Raw genomic sequence first — 18,799 nt, forward strand, 5'->3', positions numbered from 1 at the left:
ATATCTCATTCTCTCTTTTAAGTAAGACAGGATCTGCCTTCCATTTTAGAATGATCTGGAGTTTGTGAAGATGGTTTTGTTTTTGTAAAGTACCTCATGGATGGTTCACAGGAGTGTGAAGCCAGAATAGAAGAATTCTTTGAAATCAATCTATTTTGTCCTAAAGGCATATAAATACATTATAACTCGAGAACTCACTAGACACGTTAAGGGATGAGGTTGGAGAGTCGTGGGAGGCTGTTTGTTTTTTGTGTGATACATATGCCTTCCCCTTCATGTACCATACAAGTAGTGACTATTAGGAACTTTCAAGACTGATAGACATATACACAACTCAACTTGGCCTTGATGACTCTAGCTAGCTTATTTTCAGAAGCACTTTGAGCATAGAAATATTGCAATATTGCTTCTAGAGATCTTAATTTGAAAAAATTAGGAATTTACTCAATTACAATTTGTTAGACATTTCTTTGCTCAGTCTAGTAAGAATCATTACATTATGAAGATTTTTATATACCTTACGAATAAATATACTTGTGTCTTTTATCTTCTTTTATCTCACACCAGGCCGGTTGTACATCTCGTGGCTACTAGTAGTGTGCATTGTGTATGTGTACAATGCATGGGTCATTCCTCTACGCTCTGTATTCACTGAATATCAGACGGACAACAACCTTGGATACTGGCTTGCCGCTGACTACCTGGCTGATTTAGTTTATGTCCTTGATGTTGCTGTTTTCAAGTCACGTGTCATGTATTTGGATAATGGTTTTTGGATCAACGTGCCCAGCCTCATGCGCCGACATTACTGGAAGACCCCTAACTTCAGGGTAAGTTTATTATATAGTATAGTACTGTAATGAACTCTCAATTACAGGTTTTGGGTGAATATCTTTATACTGTATTTTAACCTCCCGATATATTTTTCAACTTCAACAGTTCTACAACACCTATTTACATTGAGTTGATGTGTCTTGAGTAAGGTTTCAAACTCTGCTCTCTTATCAAGGAAAGTGTCAGTATTAGTGTACATGACTCTCAAGCCAGATGCCTCATTCACTAAATTCTACAACAACCAGTAACGTCTGATATCTGTATTTAAGTGGTTCAAGCGTAAGTTACCTTGGCAACAGATGTGGTCTCACTAGTTGCTCTCTACTTAATGAGGAAATTTTTTTGATGTATTCTATTTTTATTTTGAGTGCTATTTTGGATAAGTTTGTTCAGTGAGATACAAACTTCTGCAAGCATGTTATAGATAGCATTATTATGAAGGAAAGCAGTGTCTCATCCTTCAGTATCACTTATACACCTGTGTATCAAATAATATGCAGTTTCCTGTAATGTATCATGATAGCCTACACAGAGAGCATTTCCATTAAAGTACATTCCAGATTCTTTCATATTGGTTTTCTCTCCTAATTAAAATAAACATTCAACGATGTAAGGAAAATACATATCTGTGTTTGATGTCTCCTACAGTATGAATTGGCATCACTTCTACCACTGGATCTGCTTTACTTCAAGTTTGGACCCATTTCTGTGTTCAGGCTACCCAGGCTTATAAAGGTTAGTGTGTTGCTCATTGTTGTATGTAGTGTATTCAAGTCAGTCAGCTGACATTTGTAGGGTATTAGGTCAATCTGACCCAAGAGTCAGTGTGAGATGAAATTTTATTGTTAAGGAGAGTGCATGGCAAGATTCTTTAAATTTTTCACATTCATAGACCCAGTTACAGAGTCTTCTTTTGAAAATTTCCCCATGAAAACAAGTTTTCTTTTAGATCTTAACTTTGTTTGGGAAATTTCCAAGATTCAAGCTCTCAGAATAGAATTAAATTTGTTTAGACAATCTTTTAGTTGGATTGCCTTTCCATCCAACTTCACAGTTTTATCTAAAGATGAAACCTGCAGTAAATCAGCAACTCTCTCAGATGCCGTACTGGTATAGTATAAAGGTTCTGGCAAGAAACTCCATTATTATACTGTATTCCATACAAAATCTTTAGTACTGAAAAAATTTGTTGCTAGATACTAGACTATCACGCGGTAGAAAGCTTGGCTGCTGTTTCTGTGCTGGGATGTTAACAGTTTGAGAGGAGAGAGTTAAATGATCTTCCTGTGGCATTTTGTAAAGATTGACTGGGTTCTGGATTCTGGTCTGGATTATCATACATTTGTTTCATTTTAATAAACTTAATAAAATTTACAACCATGCAGTGAAATTGCAGCATCTTACTCAACATACTTTTGGCAGGAAAATAACTGTATACTGATTAGTTACTTGGCAAGAGCTTGCCAAGCCTAAATACTGTATTGTACATTACCAGGGCAACCAAGTTGTAGATCAAATAATGTCATATTCAGAAAGAAGTACAGTACAGTATTAAGAAAAAGCATATTATTTCCAAAAATTGTTCATGGTACTTAAATAGAAATTAAAGAACAGTGGAGTTGAGATAGTGCACGCAGCTGACCGGCCAGCCAACCCAGCACTCCCATCCAGTGTCATTCTGCCTGTCTCAATTTAGGCATATTGGAGTCACCCAGAGGATAATTATGATAAGAGAAAGAGTTGTTTATATAATGTGGAACTCCTTTTTGGACAATATCTATGTTAATGTATTTTTTTATTTTTCATGTACAATGTTTAGCGTTTATTAAGCCAGTTTTGGAACAGCTTTTGTGTAGTTTTGGCATCTGGAACCTAACTACAGTAGAATCTCATTATTTTTAACTTGGGGGGTTGAAATACCAGATATTTCGAAATAGAAGATTTTATTATTTACTATTGTATAAATATGAAATTCATTCTTAGTAGCAAAATAATTTACATTAATTCTCCATTAAGACTTTTATCCTCTTCACCACTAATCAGCTCGTTAGCCACTTGGGCAATCGGTCACGTCTCTATTGCGCAGTGTTGGCAAGTACTGGACATGCACTAGCTCCTGATTGTATTTGAACCTTGTTTAAGCTATGTTCTTGAAATCCCAGATTATTGAAAAATTAATAATTTTTATATATTTTGTCCATAAATATACACATTAGGTTAAGATTTGATAGGTTCTTTGGTAACTACAGCAGAATAATACTGTACCTGTAATCAGTACTGTAGTCCCTTCTGTAAATATTGTATGATGAAACTATGTATCATGCTCCATCTCCTGTGAATTCAGGGCAACTGGCTGTAAAGCTTCTGTTCAGATCACCATATTCACTCCTAAAAGTAGCTTTATCTATGCAGTGTAACATTAAATCTTTAAATTGTAGGCATATAATCAACAATAACAAAAACATATAAATAGCAATAATGAAAGCATAAAACAAGCAAAAATTATACAAATCACTGTGCACACTGCGTTGCAGTCTCAGGAATGCTGGCTGCCTCAACGCTCACCTTAGTACTGTAATGCAGCCCAGCTGGGTTGCTGTCTTGCTGCCTTCCGTAATAACGGTGCTCCGTCACAGACCTTCTGACCTTTTCACACGCTCATCACATGGCTTCGCAGTGGAAACCTGTAGATACTTAAAACTTTATACATTTTGATAATTAATTGTGTATTTTTTTATTTTTTGCATATTATGTATGTAGATTTGTGGGTGTATGAAAATTACAAATATCTTCCCCAAATTATGAATTGAAAAGTACCGGTATTCATAACTTTTACTTTTATCCTCATCATCACTGATCAGCTCTTTAGCTGCTTGGGCGGTCAGTTAGACTGCTCAAGTGGCTAACAAGCCGATCAGTGGCGAAGAGGATAAAAGTAAATAAGTAAAAGTTACGCACTGTTGGCAAGTACTGGAAATGCACTGGCTCCTGAATGTATCTGAACCTGCTCCAGCAACATAACACTTAGCTCACAGATGGGAAACAGTTGGCATTTTTAAATGCCAACTGACCTCCTGTGATTGGTGCACCGTGGCTGGAATTTTGGCACAAATTTAGTTAGGTTCGAATCAAACTTAGACAAGTGGTTCAAAATATAGATAACCTGTTTGAACTTTAAATACATTCGAATTTGGTAAATTTTTATAATAGCCAAATTTGAAGTAATGAGGTTCTACTGTAATTATTTCCATTTAAATCGGTGAAACTATAATTTGCAGTTTGATAATTCACAATGACTTCTTGTACCTAACCTCTGAATTATTACAACTCCACTGTACCCCAAATTGAAAATAATTAAATACTGTATAAGTAGACTCAAAAGGCCTTAAGCAGAGGAACCAATTAATGCTACTTTGATACTAATATTTATGATAATTCTAATATATTTTTTTGTCTAACCATTAGATCCACACATTCTGGGAGTTTTTCCACCGTCTAGACTCTGTGCTGTCCTCTCCTCATGCCATCCGAGTGATTCGTACCGTCCTGTACATGCTGTTCCTTATCCATCTTAACACCTGTGCTTACTATGGCTTCTCCAAGATTGAGGGCATTGGTTCCAACAAATGGGTCTTCCAAGGTGTAGGCAATGCGTAAGTTTGAACCCCATTTATAATTTGAAAAGATTGTTTTTTTCAGCATTAACAGACTTTAGACACAAGGTTTTAAAGCAATTGTCTGCACCATTCATGTACCTTTGACTAAAATGTATTCTAAGCTGTGCTTCTTTTCATATACAGGTAATTGAAGAATTTTTGTAGGCTTCATTCCTTATCATGTTCTTTCTTTGACTGTTATTGTTTTGAATTTTTAAACTGATTAATGTTTAAGATTTATCTTTACTGTTAGTTGATGTATTTTTGGATTTGCTCCATACATTAATTGATGTTACAGTTATAAGTTATGTTACAACTAAGATTGACATGTATTAAAAGCTTTGGTATATTTTGTGGTTGTCTGACAACTGATTAAGAAGGTCTTTACTTTGACGTTCTTTGATCTAACATTTAGCATAATTGAAAATGTCTTGGTGTTTAAATCTTTTTCTAGATGTGAATTTATGCTGATGAAGATGTAAAACTATTTCCAGAATTTTTATATAGTATCTTATCTTCTCAGATATATTCGGTGCTTTTACTTTGCTACTAAGACAGCCACCAGCATTGGCAAGAACCCCAAACCAGAGAAAGAAGGAGAATACCTTTTCATGACATGTTCTTGGCTGATGGGTGTGTTTGTGTTTGCTCTGCTTATTGGTCAGGTAAGTTAAAATATGTACCCGTTAAGTGGTAATTGGTTGGTAATGCTGCAGAGTACTAGTAGATTCTAAATATTATATAACATCAAGCAAAATAACCTACAGAATATGCACTTTAGAGTTTATTTCCATGTGCTATAATAAAATGAGGCATTGCCAGGTAGAATGGTGAAACAAACAATCTTCTGTGGTCCCGTGTAACCACATCAAAGCTCTACCACATGGGACTAAAAAACACAAGCATTTTGCTTTTCTTCCCTGTGGTATCAAAGGTTTTTGTTGGGGTGTTTCGTGGTGTGTTTCATAGCATGATAGATTTAGTTTTGTACAGAGGGAAAGGTGAGAGAGTGAGTCAATGAGCATGCCACTAGCTCCACAAGTGGCCCCTCAGCCAATGGGCGACACGCTTACTCCTTTGGTTCCCACTTCTCCCTCTTATTGTGTGTTGAGGTGAATTTTATGCCTGGATTTTACCCTTTTTACACCATAATTAGTGTACACCAAGAATCACAGACACATGGGTTAATATATGTTATAGTTTGTGTGTGCTTTATCATTATTATTAATGATATTATGGAATTTTATGCATTTGTCTCATACTTATTCTTAAATTACTGTATTACCCAAAAATCACAAAATAAGACATAAATAATGAAAATTGATAAAGATCTTTGTGAGCTGTAGACCAGGAAAGGAAAAAAAAGGCATTTTTTTCTCAAAAGTTTTTTTTTTATACTCACCCTTTTTCCTGTCAATGTCTCATGTATCACATCCAATATTCCAACTATCTGAAATGGAATTCACTTGTAGACAAAGGTTTGAAGTAAAAAAATTGCTGGATGGAAATAAAGGAAGAAATACACAGGAAACCCAAATTTTGTTGTGGATTGTATTGCAATCTATTATGTAGTAGGAAAATGAGGATTAAGATGTCTAAGAGATATTGAGACCATCCATTACTGGAGTTTCTACTCCCTACACTGTATATACTCTATGTACCTCTAACCTTTGTTAGCATCAGATGTACACTGTAATGCCTGTTTGAACAATGAATGTTTAGTTCTCAGTGTATCATGATTCAGTTAAATGTCAAACTCCTAGGCCAGTGATGATAGTAATGCTGGTACTGAGGGTAATTTTTACTTTGGGTGCTTTATTGTTTATTTGTTGAGGAGTTTAATTTGAATGAAGTATTGATGCCTTTTTTTTCTTGCAGGTCATTTATTTAGGTACCCTTTTCCCCCCCAAAAAATTGTAACTGTGGAATATTTGGCTGTACAGTATAATGAACCTGGGTACTAAAATAAAATTTCAATAAGTGTGAAAATCCATACACAAAGGACTTCCTATCATATGTCTTTATCCCAATATTACTGTAATAAATCCTAGAAAGTTAGAGTTCCTATACACTTTCAGATCCGGGACATCGTAGCCACAGCCACCCATAATCAAAATGAGTACCGGAATGTAATGGACCAGACTCAGGCCTATCTACACCGCCTCAACTTACCTGCCAGCCTCCAGGAACGAGTACGACTTTGGTTCACGTACACCTGGCAGAACCAGAAAACCCTCAGTAAGTACAACTAGTGTGCTTTGACAGAGTTGTCCCATGATATCGTGTCCTGGGGTCAATTCAAGGCCCAGGACAGATGTGAGAAGGGTGTTATCCAGTGTGACCTTACCAGACATGGCAGGCACTCTGGTTTCCTCCTGTACTGTCACTGGACAATGAAGGTTGTAACAAAAATAGACTGACTTCCCAATTGGTTTGTTAGCTGATATGTGGTGAAATGATAATTTAGAGAAATTGAAAATTTATTGGAACATCAATATTGCTTTTCAGTCTGCTGTAAATATTCAAATATGTTTACACAGCCAATCAATCCCAGTTGTAATACATGTCTTCCTCTTATCATGTCACCCCAGTTGTGTCTTAAGTTCCTATTGCAAACTCTTCATCGATGGCTATTTTCATTCCATGTTCTTCTTATCTGTTGAATTCCCTTCCCTCTCACATCATTTCATGAATGAAAACTCTTTAAATATAGGGTATATACCTCCCTGACACCTTTTATCTTACAACCAAATACTGTACAGTATATACCGGTACAGAAGATATTCACAAGTTCATTGATTGAAACTTCACAAATCTGCTTAGTTCATTTTAAAGTGTTAATAGATGTTGGTAAGGTTCTAGATTCTAGAAGCTTTCAGTACCACAGAGAAGATTTTTTAAGGTTCCTTAGTCTTGGCATATGTGTATGTGGCATGGATGACTTTGTGCAGTGTGAAAAAAATGTATGTGTACAGTATACTGTACAGAACCCTCACTTTACGTGGTTAATTCAACCCACGGCGGCCCGCGTAAAGTGAACAACATAACATATGGGATTAATTGAAATAGAGACCGGGCCGACCCCCAAACTCCACTTTTTCAGACACAATACCTACGTTGTAGTAAAAATAACTTCTTAATTTTATGATGGTATGCACACACAATTAATAATTAAGATAAATATCAATAATATTAGGTTGTTTAACACTTACATTAGTAGAAAAGATAGCTGGGCACACGGGGATGGGGGGTTGGTTCTGAGGCAGAGGGCAGATTATTGGCCCTCACCTGTATCACTTGTATCAATTGTATCACTATCCACCACAGAGGCTTGCAGGGCCTCTTTGTCAAACCCCTCAAAGTCCATATAAGTCCATATCTTCACTATAATTATCACTATCACTGACTTGGGCTGGCTGTGGCGGGTGGCGGGTGAAGAACTCGGTAATGTTTTGATGACTGGGCGACCTTGTGCGCACCCTGCTCGCGCCGCTTACACAACATGGCGGATGGCGGGAGGTTTGGATCCAAAAATGGCGCGGCTCGCCAGCCGCTCTCCGCGTAAAGGGGTACACGCACCGCGGAATGTGAGCATTCCGGTTTCGGCAGGGTACCGCGTAAACGTGGAAACGCGGAATGTGGGACCGCGTAAAGCGAGGGTTGACTGTATATACTCGGGTACAATTTGAATTTTTATGAACATACAGGTATCTGTGGTTATGAGTGTCATGGTACAGTCTTGGGCACTTGCAAAATGTTTCTCAAATATTTGGTCCAATTTTTTTTTCCAAACTTTACAACTATCATAACAGAGGATGGCCTGCTCTTAAAGCACCAAAGTGAAACGTCTCCTCAGTTTTTCTAGTTGTAGAACACAGTTAACCTCAAGATTCACTCCGCAATTGTACTTCATTGGTTATTACTGCTCATCATATATTTCAGAATTCTAAGCAGTTTGGTTCATACAAAACAAAATACAGTATGTAGTAAGTAATTTCATTGCTGACACAGGGTATGACTTATTAAACACAGCAATATAATTTGTCATACTTGCTTTTCACACAGCCTCATTGCGTGAACATCATCCTTTTCAGATGAGATGAAATGCCTGGAGTCACTCCCAAGGAAGATGCGAACAGACATAGCTATCAGTGTCCATATTCAAATATTGTCTAAAGTGCAACTGTTCCAGGACTGTGACAAGGCACTTCTGCGTGATCTAGTGCTTAAACTGCAGCCTGTTCTCTATCTTCCTGGGGATTTCGTATGTAAGAAGGTAATTCAAATTGCACAGCAGAAGTTGTTGCTCTCTCTTCTTATCGTCATAAGTTTTGTATATAAATCTGGTTTTGCATTTAAAAATGGTTTTAAAAAAATCACTGATAATTATAAAATATATGGTAAAATTGAAAAAAATTATATAAATATGTTTGCAGGACAAGAGTCACTGTCCCTGCACTCCAGCCACACTGGGCTAGAAATGTCTTGTAGTGCCTATGGAAATCTATGTTTAACTACTTAAAATTGGATACCATGCTTGGGTAAATGGTTTACAGGTAGTTTACAAAAACTTAAAATTAATTTTTGGGGGGTTGCATGTTTTGATTTATTAAAAAAAAATCAGAAAATGTCTTTTTTTCATAATTTATTCCTAAGTAATAATAAACATATGCTAAAGTAATGTGGTTATTTTCAATGCCAGTATGCTACTTATATCACTTTCTTATTTTATTATTCTCTTATCACTTGCAATGTTATTAGGTCTACAAATAAGCTTTCAGTATGTCTTCTTTCTCCTACAATCACCACTACTTACTTCTAAACTCATGTGAAGACAAATTGACTCATCACTTAGTTACCTGAATGTATAATTTGTTCTCATTTACTCTCATGTAATGTGTGGAAAATTATATAAAATAAATATTTTCTATATTCTTATAATTCATAATTATGGTAATTATGTACTGCACAATAAATGTACAGTGGTCCCTCGGTTAACGAGCACAATTCGTTCCAGAAGGTTGCTCGTTAACCGAAAAATTCGTTAACCGAAACCATTGTTTCAATGGGTTTTTGGGTAATTGGTTCCAGCTCACCGAAAATTGCCTAAAGTCAACAAAAAAGGTAGTAAAGTACACTTACTTTGAGGTGTGTATGTAGAAGGCTCCTGGATGATTATGATGATGGGAATTAGAATGGGGGTGGAGGAGAAGGGAGAAGAGAAGGCATTGGGGTGGAAGAGAAGTCACCCCATGGCACCATTTCACCCATAAAATTTTAGCTCACTTGGTGTAATTCAAGATTATTTTCTTTAAATCAACACTGCACTACATTATATATTGTCAATATGTAAAATAAATTTCAAAATGACCAATAATTTGACTGGAAACACAGAAAAAAAGCATTTATGTTGAAGAGAGTCTGAAGCAAGATGTTACCTCCACTGGAAAGACAGAGACTGATGCCTGTATGGTGTGTTGACAGGGTATTTGGCACGCTAAAAACTAGTTTCCCTGTACTTAAATTGTGTTAAATAATTGTTAAAATGACTAAAAATTTTAATATAAGACTTTTAAAATTATTGAATAGTACAAACTTCTTGATATTTACTTAAATAGTAAGGAATTTAAGCCCTAGAACCAATTACTGTATTGGCGGACTAATATGACAGCTAGTGTGCAAGCGAAAACATGTTGAGGGGCGCTCGTAAGAAATTCGTTAATTGAGGGAATGCTAGTTAACCGAAGTTAAGAATCTTGTGGAAGGTAATTTGTTAACCGAGGCGCTCGTTAACCGAGGGATCACTGTAAAGAGTTGTAAGAGAAAAATATGGAATTTGGAAGTGAAGAAATGTATGGTGGTGTGAAGAATGTCAGCAATGCACCAGAGAGAGTGAGTGGAATATCAGCTGATGTCTGAGAGACTAGCTGGTGGCTGGCTTGATTAATATTTTGTGCTGACGTATTTTTCTCCTATGGCTTTAAGGTACTTTTTACTTTTCTTTACTTTTAGGTACAGGTACTGTTTTTGAACATTTTGAGCCAGCCCATAATGAAATTACAGTACCTTGGAATCTTCAATTCCTCATAGACTCTCTTTGGTTTTTGCATACTTTTCACGTTTTATTTTATTTTTATTTTTTTATTTTTTTATTTTTTATTTTTTACAATTAGCACATTGTGTTTTCTTTATAGCACTGTTAAATGCAGTTAGGTCTCTTTTGTGTTGTTTAAGAGATTTTGAAATGAAAATGATATCAATATTAAACAAAGAATACAGAACATACCTGGCTGGGTGTTTGAACCTGTATCGTCATATTTCAAGCATCTTTGATCACATTGTTCATGTCATGAAAACAAAGCAGTGAGAATTTACGATGACACAATAACTCATAAGGAGTTTAGCACTGGGTTGTTGTTTTTCATAGAAATGTATCTCTTGTTCAATTACACAATGGGAGTCAATGTATTACTAGGGTAATATGATTATTATGGGTGTTGGTTTAGTGTTTCATACTGTTCACTTTGTTTCCAATCTTGTCCAGTTACTTCAAAGTAAAAGAATAGAATTGTTACTATACTGTACTACTGGTATATCATTTCTAAGATACATATATGGCCAGAGAACACTCACATGAGAGCTGGACCATTCAGATGTAGATTCATATCTGCTGTATGTATCTGGCAACTGCAATTCTCAGTTATCCCAAATTATGCACAGTCATGAATGCAGCTTATATCTTATTTTATTGCAAAACATTTGTTTTTGCTTTATTAGATTGATGTAGTCTCATGCTTTTATTAATGCTTATATTACATTATACTGTACAGTACTACTGTATAATATCAATCGTGGTATGTACACTCGCAACAAAAAGTATCGGTGCATACTGTAGTGTGAACAATTTGAGACCAGTGAGGATAGGTCTTGGGAAAGGCGAGTTGTTCCAGCCGTATGTTGGCAGCCCTGGTCAAATGAAACAAACCGTTATAAATAAGGTCGGGAAGTGATAAATAGACAGTATGAAATATGAGGAGCTCCCTGTTAACAAAATTATTTGGGATACTTGTGAATATTGCCACATTAATTTATGCTACCAAATAAACAACTCAACCTGGTCGTTCTGAGGGGTGGTGTAGCGTGGACGGCCGCTCTGAGACCTGTTGTCTGTAGCACCAGTTTCGAGGTATCGCCGAATGAATCCATCGAATGAATCCATCGTGCAGCGGTGTTCCTGTGGACACCAACCCGCTGGCTAATATCTGTGACGCCAAACCCTTCGTTATGAAGGGCAATAATAGCTCCTCGTGTTCCCTCTGAGGTTTCCATGTCTTCTGGCATGTGTAAATCTCTACTGCTTCATATTGCCTCTGTTTTATACCTACGTTCACCGAGACCGAACCCTCCTCATCATTCAGTCGACACAAAGCAACAATCCGAAAAGAGCAAACAAACACACTGATTGTCAGCCATATGGCAACACGTAGTGGGGGGGGGAGGATACACTTACCAACCTTCCCAACATATCACAGTGTATACGTGTCGTTCGAAGTCGATCTCACCTTCCACCCATACTTTTGTGCGAAATTATTTATATATATATATATATATATATATATATATATATATATATATATATATATATATATATATATATATATATATATATATATATATATATATATATATATATATATATATATATATATATATATATATATACATACATATACACATACATACATACATACATACATATATACATACATACATACATACATACATACATACATACATACATATATATATATATATATATATATATATATATATATATATATATATATATATATATATATATATATATATATATATATATATATATATATATATATATATATATATATATATATATATACAGCTAGACCCCGACTTACGACTGCTTCGACTTACGACCGTTGGGACTTACGACCGCTGCAGTTGTGACCATTTTTTTTTTGCATTTTATTTTTGCATTTTATTTTTTTATTTTTTCAAATGACACACGCATTTTCTATACCGAAACGTTTCCAGTTAATGTAGTCTCCATGTATAATTAGAAAATTATGGGGGCCCCATGTGCATTCAGCTGACTACATTAAAGGTAAGTGCTCAGTCACACTGTATCCATTCCTCATTATTTATTACTTTCACTGTACTGTATCCATTCCTCATTATTTATTACTTTTACTGTACTGTATTTCATTGTAGATTTTTTATTAAATTTTTTTTATTTTTTTTTATCTATGTCGGACTTACGACCATTCGGACTTACGACCTGGATTTGGGTCCCTAACCCCGTCGTAAGTCGGGGTCTAGCTGTATATATATATATATATATATATATATATATATATATATATATATATATATATATATATATATATATATATATATATATATATATATATATATATATATATATATATATATATATATATATACGGCATTTATTTTTAATACCCAGTATATTTTGTAATTTTTACTGATTTTTAAATGTTTGTTGCATTAAAAATCAACCCAAGTACCCCCAAGTACTCCCTGGCCAGGGATGGAGCTCTCCTTGTTTCTTTTGGGGAAAAGTAGCTTTACACATCGTGAAGATTTTCAGGAATGGAACCCTTGCTATAAATGAGGATTACCTGTACAGTATTTACTTGATTGAATATAACTTTTGTTTCATTTCTGAAAACAAAATAGTAGCAATTATGAAAGAAATATACCCGTACCAGAAATCACCTTTACTAGGAATCAAAAACACCCCTTGTACATACTGGTAACCCCTATTTATATTCATAGGCTCCAGGAATTTTCAGTTTTGATTACCCAGTAGCTTCATTTTGATTAATATTTCAGTTTTCAGAAATGGAGCCTCAACATTACCGGTAAGCGAGGAGTCCCTATATATACAGAGTGTGCGTGTATGTGTGTGTGAGAGAGAGAGAGAAGGAGAGAAAGAAATATCATTCACTAGTGTCATGATCTTCGCAGGGAGAGGTGGGAAAGGAGATGTACATTGTGCAGGCCGGGCAAGTGCTGGTGATGGGTGGAGAGCGAGGTGATGTGGTACTGGCGACGCTCGGTGAGGGAAGTGTCTTTGGGGAGATATCTCTTCTGGCTCTTGCTGGGGGCAATAGGCGCACTGCTAATGTAAGGTAAGTTAAATGAGATTGAAGGATATCAGGAGATGTCTTTAATTAGATGTCTTTCTCTTCTTTTTCTCACTTAAACTGGAAAGAGAAGTGGCTGCTAAGCATTTAGATATCCTTACACATGATAAAAATGAGGAGAATATAGGTAGAATAAGTGGAAGCATCTGTGACCTTCAGTGCTGGGTGACTGATGCTATGGTAACCATCTTGTGAGAAGCTGGGAAAGTGAAAAGTTCTGTACTGTATTATTTAAAAAAAAATGCTGTCACTGAAACGAAATGCACCTACTGTATTGCATATGTTTGTGACGGCTTCCACACTGTCATAACTTACCACATATAAAGTATAAATAATAAAGAGCATTTTAATTATCAAGAAATGATGGTGCAGTATTTCAATTGATGTTACAAGATTAATGATTAAGCAAATTAGCTAGATGGAGGAAATTTATCCTGGGAAATGAAATGAAAATCAGGTTTGGCATAAATGAAAGAGTGACTATCAAAAAGAAGACTGTGTATTGAAAGTGATTTCAAGAACATATCACAGCTAAGAATGTGTAGGAAGGTGTATTGAAAGTGATTTCAAGAACATATCACAGCTAAGAATGTGTAGGAAGCTGGCTTGTCTTTTTTCACAGATCTCGTGGTTTCAGTAGCCTCTTTGTGTTGAGCAAGGCTGACCTGCAGGCGACCATCAAAGACTACCCTGAAGCACAGGAAATACTCCAGAAGAAAGCCAAGTAAAATTTTCTCACTCAATGCATTTAATTCATAAATAATAGAGATCATATAATAGGTCAATCTTGACTCTTACTAGGACTTATCTTTTTCTTCATCAATGTTTTTTGGCCATTTTCCACACATTTGTGGGTTAACCTTGATGATTGATATATAAATGTTGTACACTGATAACTTTATTATTTAAAGTGTCATTAATATGTATCAATATTCTGCATTGTCTTTGTTCTTAACTCTTTCATTGATGTTAATTTGGGAAATTTTTATATATATTTTAATTTTGCCAGGCGACTTATCAAGCAGAACCAGGCACGAGAGAAGATGGAACTGACCCCTGATGAGAACATTATTATTAAGTCCAGGGAAACAACACCTAAGTTGCTGCACACCGTGCTCCAGGTCAGTCAACAGCACATGCTAATGTGAAGTGAACATGAGAGTAGATCAGTCAGAAGTGATAAATCATTTGGTCTAGGTATTACAACACAAGGTGTGTCAACCACCATTGCAAGTCAGTCAACATTAACCCTTTAGCTGCTCAATTCACAAATATGCAAAAACAAGTGATAACCCTATATGTGCATATTTTCCATTTCTTCATAATCCCTCAAAAAGTTTTCACTTAAATATGATGTTCCCCCATTTTCTCTCTTAGAAAATGGGAAATGAATTGTGAGATGTGCTGCCACCTACCAGCAATAGCACATTCAAAATTAAATGCCACTGAACTTGGCCAGATAACTGTACAATAATTGAATAAGTTGGACCAATTGTAAACAGTTTGTTTACCATTTTTTTATATTTAAACATAAATTATACTGTGTAATAAAGTTATTGTTATAAAAACCTGCCATTATACAGTATTGTACTTAGATTGTAAAGAATATACTATAAAGAGAACTCATATCATATATGTGTACAGTATTAGATATTTGATACTGTACTTTTGTTTTTATATATACAGTACTGTACAATGAACTGTAATGTTCCTTTCTGTCACCATGCCAAACTTTGTACTGTAAATATGGCCAGTCAACAGTGTAGGTCAATCAGTAATGCACTGCAGGCTAGCCAGCACTCAAGGTCTGAAAACATTGTAGATCAATCAATCCAGTACAGTATAGTCTTCATTTACGCTGTCAATTGAACCCATGGAGGTCCTCGTAAAACAAGAAACGCGTAAACGAAATAACAGAACATATGGGATTAATTGAAATAGAGACTGGGCCGACCCCCAAACTACACTTTTTACGACACAATAGTACGTTGTAGTAAAAATAACATCTTAATTTTATGATGGTATGCACACACAATTAATATTTAAGAGAAATATCAATAATATTAGGTTTTTTAACACTTAATTAGTAGAAGAGATGGCTGGGTACATGGGGATTGTGGTTGGTTCTGAGGCAGAGGGCAGATTATTGGCCCTCACCTGTATCACTATCCACCACAGAGGCTTGCAGGGCCTCTTTGTGAAACCCCTCAAAGTCCATACCCTCACTATCACTGTCACTGACTTGGGCTGGCTGTGGTGGGTGGCGGGTGAAGAACTCGGTAATGTTTTGTTGACTGGGCGACCTTGTGCGCACTCTGCCCGCGCCACTTCCCGCGTAAATGATGGAATGAACCGCGTAAATAAAAATTGTCGGTCTGGCAAGGTGCCGCGTAAATGACCAAACGCGTAAACCAAATCCGCGTGAATCGAGACTACAGGTAGTCCCCGACTTACGACTGACTCAACTCACGTCAATCCGCACTTACCACCTTCTCTGACCGTACGACCGTCCACACATACGACCCCCGCAGTCGTGACCCAAAAAAATTTCAAATGATGCGCGCATTTTCTATACCGAAACGTTTCTGTCCCGGGCGAGAGCGTGGCTTGGGTCACCGCGTGGTTACACTCAGTACAGCGCTTAGTTGGTGTTTGGCTATCGTATCCTATACTGATCGCGCTGTGTACATTACGTTATTATCGTATTAATTGACTTAATAATGACTGGAAAGTGTACAAGTGAGAATGCTGGTGATGCTCAGAAGAAAAGGAGACTGGCAATACTTTTGAGATGAAAATGAAGATAATAATGCAATATGAGAATGGTAAAACTGTAGCAACAATCTCACGCGACCTAGGTTTCTCGCACTCAACCATATCCACTATTCTGAAGGACAAGGAACGTATTCGTGATGTAGTGAAAGGAACAACACCTATAAAGGGAACTATAATTTCGAAGAAAAGACAAGGTCCTATTCACGATATGGAAAAATTATTGGTGATATGGATAGAAGACCAAATACAGAAGCGTGTACCCTTAAGCCTTCTAACCTTACAGGCTAAAGCAAGAAGCCTGTTCCAAAGCCTGAAGGAGTAGGCAGGAGATGAATGTGAGCAAACCTTTACAGAAAGTCATGGGTGGTTTAACAGATTTAAAAAACGCTACAGCTTACATAATGTTAAGGTGAGTGGAGAGGCAGCTAGTGCTGATGTTGGTGCTGCCGAAGCTTTTAAGGAGGAGTTAGATGATGTGATTGTGGAAGGAAATTATTTGCCTGAGCAAATATTCAATGTGGATGAGACCGGATTATTGTGGAAGCGCATGCCTGAGCGGACATACATCCACAAAGAGGCAAAAACAATGCCAGGATTCAAGGCATTCAAGGACAGAATTACATTTCTGTTGGGGGGGAATGTTGCTGGTTTCAAGCTAAAGCCCTTCATGATCTATCATTCAGAGAACCCCAGGGCTTTTAAACATGTCAGCAAGCACACACTGCCAGTGTTTTATCGCAGTAACAAGAAAGCCTGGATGACCACTGTACTGTTTGAGGATTGGTTCATGACTTGTTTCATTCCTCGAGCCAAGGAGTATTGTCTGCAACAACGTATTCCATTCAAGATTTTGGATAATGCTCTGGGACACCCACCACACCTGGACGACATGCAATCTGATGTTAAGGTAGTGTACATTCCACCTAACACTGCCTCTGTCATCCAACCCATGGATCAAGGTGCTGTTGCTGCCTTTAAAGTGTATTATTTACGTACGACCTTCGCTCAGGCTGTTGCTGCTACTGAAGGTGAGAAAACGCTCAGAGAGTTTTGGAAGGTGTACAACGTTTTGTCATGTATAAAGAACATTAGTGCAGCATGGGATCAGGTACAAAACATTGCATGAATGGAATATGGAAGAAAGTCCTGAAAAGATATGTGAACAGTTTTAGAGGATTTAATGAAAATGAAGTTATTTTGGATATTAGTAACAAGATAGTGGAGTTAGGTAAACAGCTTCAGTTAGAAATTGATAATGAAGATGTTGAACAGTTGGTTGAAAGCGTAGCAGAAGAGCTCAGTAACGAAGATCTCATCGAACTGGAAGCACACAAAGCTGCAGAGGAAGAAGCCAGTCTAAATGTAGAAGAAGGACCTGCACCCCCCAAAAAGTTTTCAGTGAAGCAAATGGCAGAGGCATTTGCTACAATTAATAAAGGGATGCAAATGTTTGATGGCATGGATCAAAATTATGAGCGTTTTGCCAAAGTTGACAGAATGATCCAAGATGCACTTGCTTGCTACAGAGAAATTTATAACAAAAAGAAAAAGCAAACTGTGCAGTCTAAATTGGACATTTATTTTAAGAAGTCCCCCAGTGCTGTCTCTTCACTCCCCAGCAGTGCTGCCTCTTCACTCCCTCAAGATGATCCAATACCTTCAACCAGCAAGTTTCCACAGTACATAAACCTGTCTGAAGAAAGTGACACTGATGACCCACCCAACCCTGTCTCCTCCTCTGCTTCATCCAATTAATATAGTCTCCATGTACACCTGTAAATAGAAAATTATGGGGCCCCGTGTGCATTCAGCTGACTACTGTACATTAAAGGTAAGTGCTCAGTCACACTGTATCCATTCCTCATTATTTATTACTTTCACTGTACTGTATCCATTCCTCATTATTTATTACTTTTACTGTACAGTACTGTATTTCATTGTAGATTTTTTTATTTTTTATTCTATGTCGGACTTACTACCATTCCGACTTACGACCTGGACTTGAGTCCTTAACCCCGTCGTAAGTCGGGGAGCACCTGTATACTGTACAGTAGAACGTCGATATAATGCGAGATACGTTCCAAGAGAGGTCGCTTTAAACGAATTCGCACTAAATCGAAGTGTTGTTTCAATGGAATAAATTAGTTTGGTACTTGAGAGAAACACAAAATAATTAAAAGACTGACAGTCTACCCAGATGCACCTCAGCCCATCTCCTAGAATAAACAAAACATTGTTTTTTGTAGTACAGTATTATGTTAAAAAGAAACACTCATAAATCAACACAGCTAAAATTAAGGGATGTGAAATGGCCTGTTTACTGGT

The 18,799-nt window shown here is 36.6% G+C and overlaps 1 protein-coding gene across 3 annotated transcripts in view; it reads left to right on the forward strand.

Moving 5' to 3' along the window:
• LOC121871863 (cyclic nucleotide-gated cation channel beta-3-like) overlaps positions 1-18,799 on the forward strand; it is a 43,267-nt gene that overhangs the window by 11,114 nt on the left and 13,354 nt on the right. For all 3 annotated transcript variants that reach the window (XM_042374431.1, XM_042374429.1, XM_042374430.1), the window contains exons 7-15: positions 568-830; positions 1,483-1,569; positions 4,300-4,487; positions 5,014-5,155; positions 6,569-6,728; positions 8,585-8,766; positions 13,521-13,684; positions 14,322-14,423; positions 14,709-14,820. In XM_042374431.1, coding sequence (XP_042230365.1) covers positions 568-830; positions 1,483-1,569; positions 4,300-4,487; positions 5,014-5,155; positions 6,569-6,728; positions 8,585-8,766; positions 13,521-13,684; positions 14,322-14,423; positions 14,709-14,820 — 1,400 coding nt within the window. The remainder of the gene's footprint in view (positions 1-567; positions 831-1,482; positions 1,570-4,299; positions 4,488-5,013; positions 5,156-6,568; positions 6,729-8,584; positions 8,767-13,520; positions 13,685-14,321; positions 14,424-14,708; positions 14,821-18,799) is intronic.

The sequence above is a fragment of the Homarus americanus genome, unplaced genomic scaffold (genome assembly GCF_018991925.1).
Source record: "Homarus americanus isolate GMGI-L3 unplaced genomic scaffold, GMGI_Hamer_2.0 scaffold39675, whole genome shotgun sequence".
Classification (NCBI taxonomy): Eukaryota; Metazoa; Arthropoda; class Malacostraca; order Decapoda; family Nephropidae; genus Homarus; species Homarus americanus.